The sequence below is a fragment of the Schistocerca nitens genome, chromosome 1 (assembly GCF_023898315.1).
Source record: "Schistocerca nitens isolate TAMUIC-IGC-003100 chromosome 1, iqSchNite1.1, whole genome shotgun sequence".
NCBI lineage: Eukaryota > Metazoa > Arthropoda > Insecta > Orthoptera > Acrididae > Schistocerca > Schistocerca nitens.
The window spans coordinates 685610974-685626382 of NC_064614.1; the positions used below are offsets into that span (position 1 = coordinate 685610974).

The window sequence follows — 15409 nt, forward strand, 5'->3', positions numbered from 1 at the left end:
ATCATTAAATTTTGCTTTTCGAAATTGCCAGTTAGGTATCAACAGACACTTGTCGGGAAGTGTGGATCTGACATAGATGCATTCAAGAGTCTACTGCGCGAACTCGAAGTAGTCTTCGATAAACAAGACGCAAAGGACAGGAAGAAGGCGCAAAATAACAAATACCACGGGCCAGCAAGGGAAGACGACAACAGATCGCATAATCGCACTGGTCAGTTAGGAAACCAGGGTTACGGAAATCAAGGTTACGCTATTCAAGGTTATGGAAACCAGAGACACGGAAACCAGAACGTCGGGGAACAGGGTCAATCTAGACAAGCAATCTGGGACAGGAGGAATGACGAACGGCAAAGCGACCGTAATTGGAGAGAGCGAAATCAAGGACAACAGGAGAACCAGGAGATTGAAATTAGACCTCCAAATCCTAATGCACGTCAGAGGAGGGGGAGTCTAAGAAGGGATTGACGCTAGTCCATAGGACTCCTCCACTTCTCTCACACAAAGAAGTTGGTGGAATAATAGTAGTTTAAGTGGTGTACATAGTAGAATAGGCAAAGATATGAACCTTTCTTCGGGGAACAATAATCGTTGCATTATAAGATTAAGATTGTTAAAGTATTAACACGCTGCGTTTTCTCGCATAAGAATTTACTGCTGTTAACTTTTTGTCTATGTTCGGGATCTCTTCTGTCGTTGCGATAAGAGGCACTACCTTTCCATGAGCAATGTTTTTGTCCTTTCCTATCTGGTGTCCATGTTGAGGGATAAAGATGAGTGACGAGATGTCGCACAAACGGGCGCATACAAGAACGTGCTCTCAGAAGCGTTCTGAGAAGTCGTGATACGCTCCATAGCGGACACAACCAGTTCGTGAGACGTTCATACCAATGCCTGCAGGCACGCGTCAGTGCACGGCAAGATTGTGATATTGCGTGATTTCGAGAATGAATATGGGCAGTATAGTTTTTCGCAGAGCTGCGCCAGCATCGTTGTCTTGCAAGTCGGGGTGATCCTGTGAGCGTTTGACTCCTATGGTGCCCTAGACGAGAGAAATGCGAGCATAAAGCCTACCATGCCAATGTGCTGGTTGGGGATTTAGCGTGCTGCTCGTGACTGTCACAGATGAATAACCAGGGACTTATACTTGGATATTCGTGACATACTGTGTAGCTGGCGTGTGTTGGGCGACTGAATGCTCAACAGGAACCACCCCTGGCTTGGTCATATTACATTGCTTCTGGAAAGGTGTGCTTTGATCCCGAAAACCGCATCAGATAGAGAAGGAAGTTGCAACTATAAATTTATTGTCGTGTATAGCCATGGCTAACCCAGTCTCTGGAGTTTCAGTGAGGCGTAGTGAGAACTCGGAGGCCATGTCGTACGGCGCGCACATCACTGTCGTCAATAGCGGCGAGCAGCGAGACATCTCAACGTAACAGGAATTATGTAAGAGTATTGTATAAGGTAAACAAAAAAAAAAAAAATAAATAAAAGGGTACGATATACTAGGATAAGTTAAACTGTAGGATTTAACAATAACTAGATTAATATTGTGGGGGTTTTCTACCACAAGTGTTGTGTTTGGGCGCGCCTGTTGGGATGTTATTTTTCAGGTCATCAAATCACAGACCCGAGATGGAGGGACGACCGGCGAGCGAACGTAGAACAGTTGCAATAACATAATTTATTCAGAAGACATAGAATGTAGATCGTTGGCATATGGTAGTTAATTCTTGAGCATGTCTACTGTCGATCTATATAATTAATAGTAACATTAGTGCGGGCCCGCACATTTAGTTGTTCATCCATTACACAGCATCAGTTATCACACACCATGTACAATACTGAGATCGGTCTCTACACATATATCAAAATAAATTATTTCCATATCTAGTTTAGATGTTATAATGATTGCCATAGATTAATAACTATAAAAGTAAAATAAGAGTGTCTGAAATGACAGACCATCAATGTTTCATTATGTAAATTTATTATAACATAGAAGGTCATGGGAAAAAGTTAGGCATAAGATTTTTGTAAGAATTGTGCAGATGACGGGGATCGTGGCAATGTGGTGGCCGGCCGGAGCGGGAACAAGAGGTCTGCGGCTACCTGCAAGAAAAGAGCGTCAGCACGCCACCTGACGTGAAGGGCTAGAGCATCCGGTCCTACAGGCTGACAGTCACGGGGCCGTATACCTGAGGGATTACGCGGGACCCTCGCCGGGCCACAAGCGAAAGTGAGGCTGGCCATTGACACTGACACGCGACCCACACGCGACCCACACGCGACAGCCTGCTAGCTCTCCAGACGCGGCAGCCGTTTGGAGGGATTCCCTGCGGCAGACCACGTTGTCGTGAGTACACGAAGAAGATCACATATCGTGTCAGAACCTGCGCCTCATGTGCCTCAGGACAGAAAGGGACGCTCTATACTCACCTGTTTGGGTTTTTACAACTCACTAGCATTGGCCGATCTGCATACACAAAGCAGTATCGTGCCACACTAACAAATGTATGGTCTCATTTCTTACTTCTCCTCTCTATTAGAGAGCAGTTTTAACAATAGTCGCTCCTAGTTCGATCCTGTATGGATGACCTCACACACTTGTGGAGTCACTCCACGTGCCATCATCCCTCGTCGAACTGCAATATTGGGAAACGTAAGGTTCTGTCCAGCGAGAGAAGAGACCTGGACTAGTGATGTATCCCAACAAGTAGATCTCAGAGACAATTAATCGACGTGAGGAGAGCCTATCACTGTGTCTTCCTACCGTACTACCGTGATCATATGCGTGAGTCTTGGTGCAATCTCAACAGAGTACTGCAGAAGCTCCAGCACACCCTATTGCCGTTGCAACAACGTAGCAACAACACCCGACGTTTAGCCTTATGTGATGTCAGTACTGTGGAATTTGTGAAGTGCTACGGATATTTCTAACAATGTGATTTAGTGCCTCATTCTCAGCACAGTCGTGAACTTTGTGCAATGTGCACGCACAATTTGATGCCCCCTTAACCTTGTTTTTTTTCTTAAATTTCTTTCTCTTATGTTGTTTTTGTAATGTATGTTATACCTTGTATGCGTTTGTGTTTTACATTGTAATTCTTATTACAGATTACTGTATTGTTCTCCACACCATGTTTTTTTTGTATTTTGTGTTTATTGTTGTGTATATGCAAACAGTGTGCCTGAAGTCCCCATAAACTGAAGCAGATACCACCACTGTCATTGTGAATGGACCATCAGTTCAGGGAACATTTTGTAAAGGTTATTCTTGCTGCAGGGAGACAGAATGAATCGGAGGTTGTAACTAGATTCTGAAAGCTCACAAAGAGATTGTTAACTTATATAGTATCATGTGTGAGTGAGTTCAGGTTAGTTTAATGATTAAAATTGTTGTAACATCTTGGGCATTTAATTGCGGAGCACTCCAACTCTGATTGTAAAGAATAAACTGCTCCATATTTGCCTCAGATGCCCGGGCCATATTTAGAGCGTGAATGTCTGCGTGAATCGGTGTTTGGAAGGGGCTCCCTGGGTATGGATGTGTGATGTGAGTGTTAGTGTTCCATATTAAGAAGGTAAAGTTGGCTACATCATAAATAATCCTCCCTCTATGAGCTGCATTTTTCAGTTGCAGTGATTTTCTTTATAGAGTGCGGCATGTGGAGCCAGCTTGCGAGATTGTTCTTCGGCGATTGACTCACTACCTTGCTCCTAAGTGAGCCAACCGCTCACCAATTACAATCTAAAGTGGCGTAGGGGCTATGAGAGGTGGCATGAGCCCCCTCTCATATTTCTATCTTACGATTCTCCTCTCTAGTTGCATGCGGTGGAGGGTTGCTATTCCTTCACACGCGGACTTCCCATGCAGCGTCTCTCGCCACCCGGGTGGTCCAGTGACAGGCGGGCTCTTCTGACTTTGAAAGGGTAGGCCGACAGGTGTGGGGGGTCGAGTGAATGCTTTCCGGACGCCGACATTGTCAGGAGACGCGCCCACGGGAGCCGGAAGTGGCGGCTGGGCTGGAGGTTCCGTTGCTTCGCAGAAGCTTAGCGAAAACACTTTCTGGCGGGCTACCAGCGAGGTGTGGGAATGACTTATGTACCCAGGCAGCTGTGGCGGGAAAATTCCCGCGCTTTCTGCAAAATAGTAACTGTGATTGGCTTGCTCAGGGCATAGCTCCGTGACGTAGCAAAATCAGCACAGAAATTGGCGCCAAGAATCTCCATTGGTGGAATGGTAGTGCTCCGGCAATGGAGTGGAATTTCTGCCGGTTTTCGAGTTGCTGATTGGAACGTAACCACGGCCACTGTCGTGGGGGCGGGAATGTTGTGTGTTCGGCCTGCACGGGTGCTCTAGGGAGTCGGCTCTCGCCTTTCGGTCGAGGACGTCGAAGCAACCAGCCAACGGCTCCGGTACGCCAGATCGTGTCCTGGCAGTCAAGAAGACAGTTTGGTAATGTATGTCCGCAGCACCGGCAGACAGGGATTTTCCTAGGTGATAATCAGAGCACAGCAGAGCGCACCTGTTCGTCTTTTTCTAACTTTGTTCTGTCTTGAGTAGCAGCAATTACTGTTGGGTTAGCTGTGTGTCTCTCTTGAGATTTGAGTGGCAAGGAATTGGCTCCACATACCACTTCGTCTTAAACTTCACGATCTAGTTTAGGGACAACTTCACCTTTACAGTGTTTGTATGAATCTCCAATGTGAGCCAATTTGATGTATTATAAATATTTCCTGTGTTTCTTTTACTATTCTGTGTTTAGTCTTAATAAATCATATTGTTATTTTGGACAGAACTTTCATTCTGTTAATCGATAGAGCAACCCTATCATTCCTCACTATGCTAATGAAACCTTTGTTTATTTAACTTATTTATCAAATTAAATTATTGCAGGTGCCAAACTCTCTTCTACTCCACTGGCAGGGTTGATTAGAGTCAGTTCGCGTATTTTTTTATCCTTGTGCAACAGCAAAAGTCGGAGTTAGAATAGGGGGGGCTTAGAGCATGATTTACATGTGTGGATTCTAGTAGAATTTAGTGATAAATACACTGCTAGCCCCGGCTCCTCGCATATTTTAACTAGAAAACCTACCTGTTAGCAACTGTTCGTCTAAAATTGTGAGCCATATGTTTGTGACTATTACAACGCCATCTATCACAAAGCCAAAAAAGTGGTCCAACTAAAACATTCATATTTCTTTACCTATTACACGAATATGTAATAAAAATGGGAGTTCCTATTTAAAAAACTCAGTTGATATCCGTTTGACCTATGGCAGCGCCATCTAGAGGGCCAGCCATAGCGCCATCTGGTTTCCCCCTTCAAGCTGGACAAGTTTCGTTCTTTGTAGTTTTTTAGTTTGACGCTTATTACGTGAGATATTTGGCTCGGTCACGATCAATGGACCACCCGGTATAAACGATAAAATGGCTCTGAGCACTATGGGACTTAACATATGAGGTCACCAGTCCCCTAGAACTTAGAACTACTTAAACCTAACTAACCTAAGGACATCACACACATCTATACCCGAGGCAGGATTCGAACCTGCGACCGTATCGGTCGCGCGTTTCCAGACTGAAGCGCCTAGAACCGCTGGGTCACACCGGCCGGTGGTATAAACGATCTAGAAGAATGCGTCGGAAGCTCTTTACGGCTGTTCGGAGGTGACACTGTTGTCTATAATAAGGTAGCAACGTTAGATGATAGTAACGATTTGCGGAAGAACTTACAGAGCATTGTTCAATGTTGCCGAGACCGTCGGTGAACGTGAACGTCAGTAAATGTAACATACTACGCATACATAGGAAAAGAAATGCCCTAGTGAACAACTACACTATTGACGATAAATTACTGGATATAGTATCTAGCGTAAAATATGTAGGAGTAACTATCCGGAGAGACCTTAAGCCTTAAGTAGAACGATCACGTAAAACTGATAGTAGTGAAAGCAGATTGCAAACTGAGTTTCACAGGAAGAACGTTTATGAAATGTAATTCATCCTCAAAAGAATCGATTTACAATTCGCTTGTTCTACCGGTACTTGAATATTGTTCATCAGTCTGGTGCTCTTACCGCGTAGGACTGACAGAAGAGGTAGAGAAGGTTCAACGAAGACCAGCGCATTTCTTTACGGGATCGTTTAGTCAGAGCGAGAATGTTACAGAGATGTTCAACCAACACCAATGGCAGACTTTATAAGAGAGGCGTTGTGCATCACAGAAAGGTTTACTATTGAAATTCTGAGAGTGTGCCTTCCCAAAAGAACTAGACAACATAACGATTCCTCTCATATACGTCTCACGAAGTAAAATTCGAGACATTAGAGCTAATACAGAGGCTTATCGACAATCATTCATCGCACGCACCATTCGCGAATGGAACAGCGAACTGGGGATGTGATGTTGGTACCAGTAATAACCTCCGCCTCACACCGTCAAATGGCTTGCGGAGTAATGCTGTACAAGTACATCCACTTCAGACCATTTACTTGTCTACCATGGTTTAGTGGTAACGTTACTGGACAGATATTCTGCCGTTCGTCTGACGCTCTGCATTCATTTCACTCACATTCGGTTCAAATGGCTCTGAGCACTATGGTACTTAACAGCTGAGGTCGTCAGTCCCCTAGAACTTGGAACTACTTAAACCTAACTAACCTATGGACATCACACACATCCATGCCCGAGGCAGGATTCGAACCTGCGACCGTAGCGGTCACGCGGTTCCAGACTGAAGCGCCTAGAACCGCTCGACCACCACGGCCGTCACTCACATTCGGAATTAAGCATACTATTTGATTCAGAATTTGCATTGTGGGGAGAGCTAAATTACATCCCCACATGGGAATCTGGATTATGTTTTCCACAGCTTCCGTAATACTTAGATGGTTCTTCAGACAGGCCATAGCTGCATCGTTCCTTCGTCTTCCTTCACCAGAGTCACTGCAGTGTTTCCTTTCTTATATTCTTCGTGAGACTTACGATCGATGTCAAATAATCAACTGCACTGCGTCCAGAAAATACTAAATCTCGGCATTCACTTAAGAAACAGCAGTTCAAGAGTACCTCTCGTGTTACTTTACACAAGTGTCCGACGACTGCCGTATGTAAGGATCAGAAATTAAACCTGAGACATAGAGCGGAATAGAGGCTGGAGGCTGCGCACTCCAGGTACAGACCTGAGGACGAGAGGCGAGATTGCGGTGGGCGTGCGCAGGTCTCGGTAGTAGAGCAGGTTGGGGTTGTCCTGAGCGCTGACGAAGGCTGGCGGCAGGCCGCCGACGGCCGTCACCACCGACACGTCGGCGCAGTTGACGAACGTCTCGGGCGGCCCGCAGCCGATGTCCTCCCTGCCGTCGGCGCACACGCCCCAGTTGTTGGCTGCAACGCAGGTTTTGCAGTCAGTCCAAGAGGCACGTTCAAATGTGTGTGAAATCTTATGGGACTTAACTGCTAAGGTCATCAGTCCCTAAGCTTACACACTACTTAACCTAAATTATCCTAAGGACAAACACACACAAACATGAAACTTCCTGGCAGATTAAAACTGTGTGCCCGACCGAGACTCGAACTCGGGTCCCGAGTTCGAGTCTCGGTCAGGCACACAGTTTTAATCTGCCAGGAAGTTTCATATCAGCGCACACTCCGCTGCAGAGTGAAAATCTCATTCTGGACACACAAATATGCCCGAGGGAGGACTCGAACCTCCGCCGGGACCAAGAGGCATGTTCCAATCTCAAACGTAAATTAAATAAAAATTTCGGAAGAAAGGTTCCTCACTTTGTGAAACGATTTGTCTAAAAGTAGGAAAAAATGGATTAGAGAAACATTTAACGTTCCGTTGAATCATGCCTGAAATTGGACACAGAAAATGAGGTGCCGACTTTGAATTTAAAATTTAATCTTTCACTTAAAATTTTGAAGAATGCTAGTGGATATTTGTCTGCTGCGATAGAGTAATACTGTACGTGATTTCGAGCACCATTCCATGCAACGTCAACTATTTCTCTAGTCTATTTTATTTCTAACTACACTAATCATTTAAAAAAATTACACTATTTTCATTTCCTTTTTTTAAATTTTAAAGTTTTGTTCAGTAAGCACAAAATCGGGTGTACAGGATGTTTTCGTAGGAGCGTGCAGAAATGTAGCAGGACACCGAGAATGCTCCACTGAACAATGTGAAATAGGGAACCTGAGGTCGAGGTCGGAGGAGTTGGTTTAAGGAGATACGGAAGCAAACGTGGCTACCGGTTTGTCTAGCGTTACTGTTTTCTGGCTTATTTACAACTGACATGCGTACAAGTTTACACTTACTGTGCTGTTTACTTACATGAACGTTCTTTATTTCTTGCAAGGAAACAAGGAGGTCGAGATTGGATACCAGGAAGTAATGACGCATGTTTTGTTAGCATCTTCCATGTCCTGTTAAATTTTTACACGCTCTATTAAATTTTTACGTGCTCTTACAGAAACACCATGTATATTATAAATGCGAAAGTTCGTTTGTGTGTGTGTGTGTGTGTGTTACTTCTTCACAGCTGGACGGATTTCCATTAATTAACTCAAAGGCTACCATACATATACCTATCAAACGGGTGTGCGTGGAGGTGAAAACGAAGAGAAGCCTACGATGCGGGAGTACCCACACTTGGTCATCGATTAGTTGAGAAAACTATTACGAAACATTTTTTCCTTGACAATCCGCACAAAAAGAGGAAAGGAAAAAGGTTTATAGCTTACTACATTTTCGTTGTTCATGCAGCAAAAGTGCCGCACGAAGCATGAAGTTTTAATTTATTACTTCTTTACTACTGACTGTTTTCGCGAGGCATTTTGCAGACACGATTCACTTATACTGTTGTATGTACCTGCGAAATTATAGCATTGTACGACACATACACTATGCAATCAAAAATACCCCCCACAACATACGTTTTTCATATTAGTGGCATTGTGCTGCCACCTACTTCCAGGTGCTCCATATCAACGACCTTAGTAGTCATTAGACATCGTGAGAAAGCAGAATAGGGCGTTCCGCCAAACTCACGGACTCCGAACGTGGTCAGGTTGTTGGGTGTCACCTGTGTCATAAGTCACGCGAGACTTTCACACTTCTTAACATCCCTAGGTCCACTGTCTCCGGTATGATAGTGAAGCGGAAACGTAAAGGGACACGTACAGCACAAAAGCGTACAGGCCGTTCTCGTCCGCTGACTGACCGAGACCGCCGACAGTTGAAGAGAGTCGTAATGTGTAATAGGCAGACATCCATCCAGACCATCACACAGGAATTCCAAACTGCATCAGGATCAACTGCAAGTACTATGACAGTTAGGCGGGAGGTGAGAAAACTTGGATTTCACGGTCGAGCGGCTGCTCATGAGCCACACATCACACCGGTAAATGCCAAACGACGCCTCGCTTGGTGTAAGGAGCGTAAACATTGGACGATTTAACAGCGGAAAAACGTTGTGTGGGATGACGAATCACGGTACACAATATGGCGACTTGATGGCAGGGTGTGGATATGGCGAATGCTCAGTGAACGTCATCTGCCAGTGTGTGTAGTGCCAACAGTAAAATTCGGAGGCGGTGGTGTTATAGCGTGGTCGTCTTTTTCATGGAGGGGGTTTGAACCCCTTGTTGTTTTGCGTGGCACTATCACAGCACAGGCCTATATATGTTTTAAGCATCTTCTTGCGTCCCACTGTTGAAGAGCAATTCGGGGATGGCGATTGCATCTTTCTACAAAATCGAGCACCTGTTCATAATGCACGGCCTGTGGCGGAGTGGTTACACGAGAATAACATCCCTGTAATGGGCTGGCCTGCACGGAGTCCTGACTTGAATCCTACAGAACACCTTTGGGATGTTTTGGAACGAAGACTTCGTGTCAGGCCTCACCGACCGACATAGATGCGTCTCCTCAGTGCATCACTTCGTGAAGAATGGGCTCCCATTCCCTAAGAAACCTTCCAGCACCTGATTGAACGTATGCCAGCGAGAGTGTAAGCTGTCATCAAGGCTGAGGGTTGGCCAACACCATATTGAATCACAGCGTTACCGACGGAGGGTGCCACGAACTTATAAGTCATTTTCAGCCAGGTGTTTTGATCACATAGTGTACTTCGGGAGATACCACGACAAAAACATTGAACTGCGTGAAACTGTAGAGCGAAATTGGGTAGTGATACAGGCGAAACATTTGTACAATTAAGTGTCAAATATATTAAATATGTGTGAGATATGTTTGACGGGTAAACAACCGATCCTAAGCCCCTAGAACAATTTGAAAGGAACTTGGTACCGATATAATTTACGATCTGAAAAGAAATACTGTGGGAGTAAGAGCCGCCAGGCTTCTATTGGGATGGGGGTGATAACGTGGAGAAACGAGGAGGAAGAAGAGACGAACAGACAGAGAGCGGGAAGGATGAGATGGGCACAGACAGAGGAGAGGAGGAGGTCGACTGAGAGATGGACAGGAGGAGATGAAGAGAGAGAGAGGGGAAAAGGAATGAAAAGCGAGAGGGGGAGAAGGAGGAGGAGGAGGAGGAGGAGGAGATGAACAGAGAGAGGGGCAGGACGGGGTTGGACAGGGAGTGGTGGTGGAGGAGATGGTCAGAGAGAGGGAAAAGGAGGAGTTGCCAGAGAGAGAGGCGGAAGGAGATGGACTAATAGGAGATTGGAATAAACATATACCCAGGCATTTTTTCCATAAATAAATAACCGTTCACTCACAGGTAACATCGAGGGGTGAAGCTGTTATAATACACTCCTGGAAATTGAAATAAGAACACCGTGAATTCATTGTCCCAGGAAGGGGAAACTTTATTGACACATTCCTGGGGCCAGATACATCACATGATCACACTGACAGAACCACAGGCACATAGACACAGGCAACAGAGCATGCACAATGTCGGCACTAGTACAGTGTATATCCACCTTTCGCAGCAATGCAGGCTGCTATTCTCCCATGGAGACGATCGTAGAGATGCTGGATGTAGTCCTGTGGAACGGCTTGCCATGCCATTTCCACCTGGCGCCTCAGTTGGACCAGCGTTCGTGCTGGACGTGCAGACTGCGTGAGACGACGCTTCATCCAGTCCCAAACATGCTCAATGGGGGACAGATCCGGAGATCTTGCTGGCCAGGGTAGTTGACTTACACCTTCTAGAGCACGTTGGGTGGCACGGGATACATGCGGACGTGCATTGTCCTGTTGGAACAGCAAGTTCCCTTGCCGGTCTAGGAATGGTAGAACGATGGGTTCGATGACGGTTTGGATGTACCGTGCACTATTCAGTGTCCCCTCGACGATCACCAGTGGTGTACGGCCAGTGTAGGAGATCGCTCCCCACACCATGATGCCGGGTGTTGGCCCTGTGTGCCTCGGTCGTATGCAGTCCTGATTGTGGCGCTCACCTGCACGGCGCCAAACACGCATACGACCATCATTGGCACCAAGGCAGAAGCGACTCTCATCGCTGAAGACGACACGTCTCCATTCGTCCCTCCATTCACGCCTGTCGCGACACCACTGGAGGCGGGCTGCACGATGTTGGGGCGTGAGCGGAAGACGGCCTAACGGTGTGCGGGACCGTAGCCCAGCTTCATGGAGACGGTTGCGAATGGTCCTCGCCTCTACTCCAGGAGCAACAGTGTCCCTAATTTGCTGGGAAGTGGCGGTGCGGTCCCCTACGGCACTGCGTAGGATCCTACGGTCTTGGCGTGCATCCGTGCGTCGCTGCGGTCCGGTCCCAGGTCGACGGGCACGTGCACCTTCCGCTGACCACTGGCGACAACATCGATGTACTGTGGAGACCTCACGCCCACGTGTTGAGCAATTCGGCGGTACGTCCACCCGGCCTCCCGCATGCCCACTATACGCCCTCGCTCAAAGTCCGTCAACTGCACATACGGTTCACGTCCACGCTGTCGCGGCATGCTACCAGTGTTAAAGACTGCGATGGAGCTCCGTATGCCACGGCAAACTGGCTGACACTGACGGCGGCGGTGCACAAATGCTGCGCAGCTAGCGCCATTCGACGGCCAACACCGCGGGTCCTGGTGTGTCCGCTGTGCCGTGCGTGTGATCATTGCTTGTACAGCCCTCTCGCAGTGACCGGAGCAAGTATGGTGGGTCTGACACACCGGTGTCAATTTGTTCTTTTTTCCATTTCCAGGAGTGTATATTCATGTATCGACTAGCATTCAGTTAGTTTCGTAAGTAAGATGATTACTGTAAGGGAATTCAATCATTTCTTTCTTTTGCAAAACTAGCCTTCACGATGGTCAGTTTGATAACCCATTTCTCCATTTCCCACTCTTCGTTTGGATCTGAAAACACGGACAAAAATGCATTATGTAGTTTCTACGGTGTCTTGTTTTCACTCCGCTTAGTCATTTGACCAAAGGAGAGAGGTAACTGAATCATGCAGGAATGTTTATAAAGAATTTAAAATTATGAGCCGTCCGGGGTGGCCGAGCGGTTCTAGGCGCTACAGTCTGGAACTGCGCGACCGCTACGGTCGCAGGTTCGAGTCCTGCCTCGGGAATCGATGTGTGTGATGTCCTTAGGTTAGTTAGGTTTAAGTAGTTCTAAGTTCTAGAGGACTGATGACCTCAGAAATTAAGTCCCATACAGCTGAGAGCCAGCCATTAAAATTATGACTCTTCCCGGATTATTCCATATTTGTATGGGTATGTTACCCGAAATCACACTAACATGTCACCAATAAACAGTTAAAGCACGATTATGAACTTACAAACAGGAATTACATAGCAAGACTCTAATGTGTACTACATTAGCCTAAAACGATCTTCAGTGCATTTAGTACAGGTATAAAAAAGTGTAAAAACATTACGTTTATTTAAGGTAGAATTGAAAAACAATACTAATAACGATTAGTTTGAGGACTATAAAATGTTTTGACATTGGCACACTTTGTTAGAGCAAAGGTGTTCAACAAGTAATTGGCAGGTTTCCAGAGATATGTAACACCAGATGTCTGTGCACAGGTCACACAGTTCCCGTAATTACGGACTGGTGGTCTGTGGGAGTGGAGCGTACGTCCGATAGCTTCCTCGGACTGCTCCATCGGGTTCTAATCACTCGCATTTGGTGGACAAGACATGATTGTGAGATCACAGTCGAGTACTTCAAACCACTGACCGGTACAGTTATCTTGCTCGGCCGGCTGCTGTGGCCGAGCGGTTCTAAGCGCTTCAGTCCGCAACAGCGCTGCTGCTACGGTCGCAGGTTCGAATCCTGCCTCGGGCATGGATGTGTGTGTGATGTCTTTAGGTGAGTTAGATTTAAGTAGTTCTAAGACTCAGATGTTAAGTCCCATAGTGCTTAGAGCCATTTGAACCATTTTTATCCTGGTCGAAGACGCCATTGCCTTCGAGAGAGAGAACAATCATGAATAGATGAAGGTGGTTCGCAATAACGTTCACGTAGTACACAGCTGTCTTGGTGTTCAAGTGGTTCAAATTGCTCTGAGCACCATGGGACTTAATGTCTGAGGTCATCAGTGCCCTATAACTTAGAACTACTTAAACCTAACTAACCTAAGGACATCACACACAACCATGCCCGAGACAGGATTCGAACCTGCGACCGTAGCGGTCGCGCGGTTCCAGACTGAAGCGCCTAGAACCGCTCGGCTACACAGACCGGCTGTGTTGGTGTCTTCGATTATCACCAGACACCGCCCCGCATCCTTGACGCAGTATATGTTTCGAGCAGCCGTTCGCATAGATCATGGTGTATCCGGTATAACAAGAAACGTGACTCATCCTGTCAGGCACGAGGTCTCCACTGATACGTGATCGAATGCTGATGATTCTGTGCCACTGAAATCGTAATTGACAATGTCACCTGTTCACCATAGGAATTCATAGGAGCCGTCTGATACGGAAACTTTTTGAATAAAGTCCACTGAACGGTGTGTTCCGAAACACTTGTATCCGTACCAGAATTGTACCCTGCCTTCAGATGTGCCACCAAATGCCAATTATCCTGCATTAGACTGTGGGCAAGCCTTTACATTCGGTGATGAGGTATGAACATTCAACACCTTGTCACCTAGTCGTGGTTTTAAGTTCTTCAACAACTTTCCATAGATGCACACGTCAGGAGCACGCGGAAAGCCTGCTTGCTTCGCCCGTTTCCCAGATTTAGTTCTCGGACGCCTTGCCCTAAGTCACTCACGCCAGCGGATATCCACAGCGGCCAGTAACGTCGCCAAATGAATCCGCATTCGTCTCTGCTTCGCTTATATACTTTACTTAACGCGTCATATGCTCGCGGCGATTTTGTTCGACGTTCAGACTCACTGTGGATAGTAATGACGTTTGAGCTCATCAGTGCATGTGTTGAACTACATAACTTCTGTATCAGTCTTCTCTCACCACTTCGCACACTCAGTTTCATTCAATCACACACTGATTTCCGTGGCGTTGGCGTGAAGTGCTGCCGGCAGTCGCGGCCAGAATTCACACATCTGACATGTGAAGTGCGTGAGACAAATTACGCGGCATATTGCTCAATAGGTTTAATCGGAAACGTTTACTGTTGAATACTCTGCATTGTTACACTCTTAAATCAGACTAGATAAGTGTTGCCACTCTTGCAATGACCGAGTAGAAAGGGTTAAAATTTTCACTTATCGTGTACCACTGATTAAACCCCTGTAGCAGTTCAAGTACTTTCATAAATGCTTTCAGATCTAAACACTAACTGCAAAAGTACATTGCATACAGTAACTAAACCGCCTGTAACTGCTTTCTCGAAATTCCCACCGATAAGAGTTCAAACTCAGAAAGAAGGACCGAGCGAGGTGGCGCAGTGGTTAGCACACTGGACTCGCATTCGGGAGGACGACGGTTCAATCCCGTCTCCGGCCATCCTGATTTAGGTTTTCCGTGATTTCCCTAAAATCGCTTCAGGCAAATGCCGGGATGGTTCCTTTGAAAGGGCACGGCCGATTTCCTTCCCCATCCTTCCCTCACCCGAGCTTGCGCTCCGTCTCAAATGACCTCGTTGTCGACGGGATGTTAAACACTAATCTCCTCCTCCCTCCTCCTCTCAGAAAGAAGGGACACACACACAACAACAGCGCACTTCAAGTTTCCGTGAGAACAAACAGTCTTTATTGTGTACCATTAGACATCGCTAAGTCCACCTTTTTCATTACGCACCAGCGTTCTGCTGTACCGCTGCACAGGCTCTTTCTTTTTTGCCTGTGTACCCTTACTAAGCTGCAGCATCACCTGAAAAACAGTCAGCTTAGTTTACAACTTAAGCAAGATTCATGCCAGGGCACCAGAACGGACTTTAATAATTCTTTCAAACGATTACGTACTGGTAGAACAACATTGTTGATCAC

At 46.3% G+C, this 15409-nt stretch overlaps 1 protein-coding gene across 1 annotated transcript in view; it reads right to left on the reverse strand.

Moving 5' to 3' along the window:
• The window catches only part of LOC126259337 (uncharacterized), a 235456-nt gene that overhangs the window by 22481 nt on the left and 197566 nt on the right, over nt 1–15409 (reverse strand). The window contains exon 8 of the mRNA XM_049956047.1: nt 7190–7391. Within this exon, the coding sequence (XP_049812004.1) occupies nt 7190–7391 (202 nt within the window). The remainder of the gene's footprint in view (nt 1–7189; nt 7392–15409) is intronic.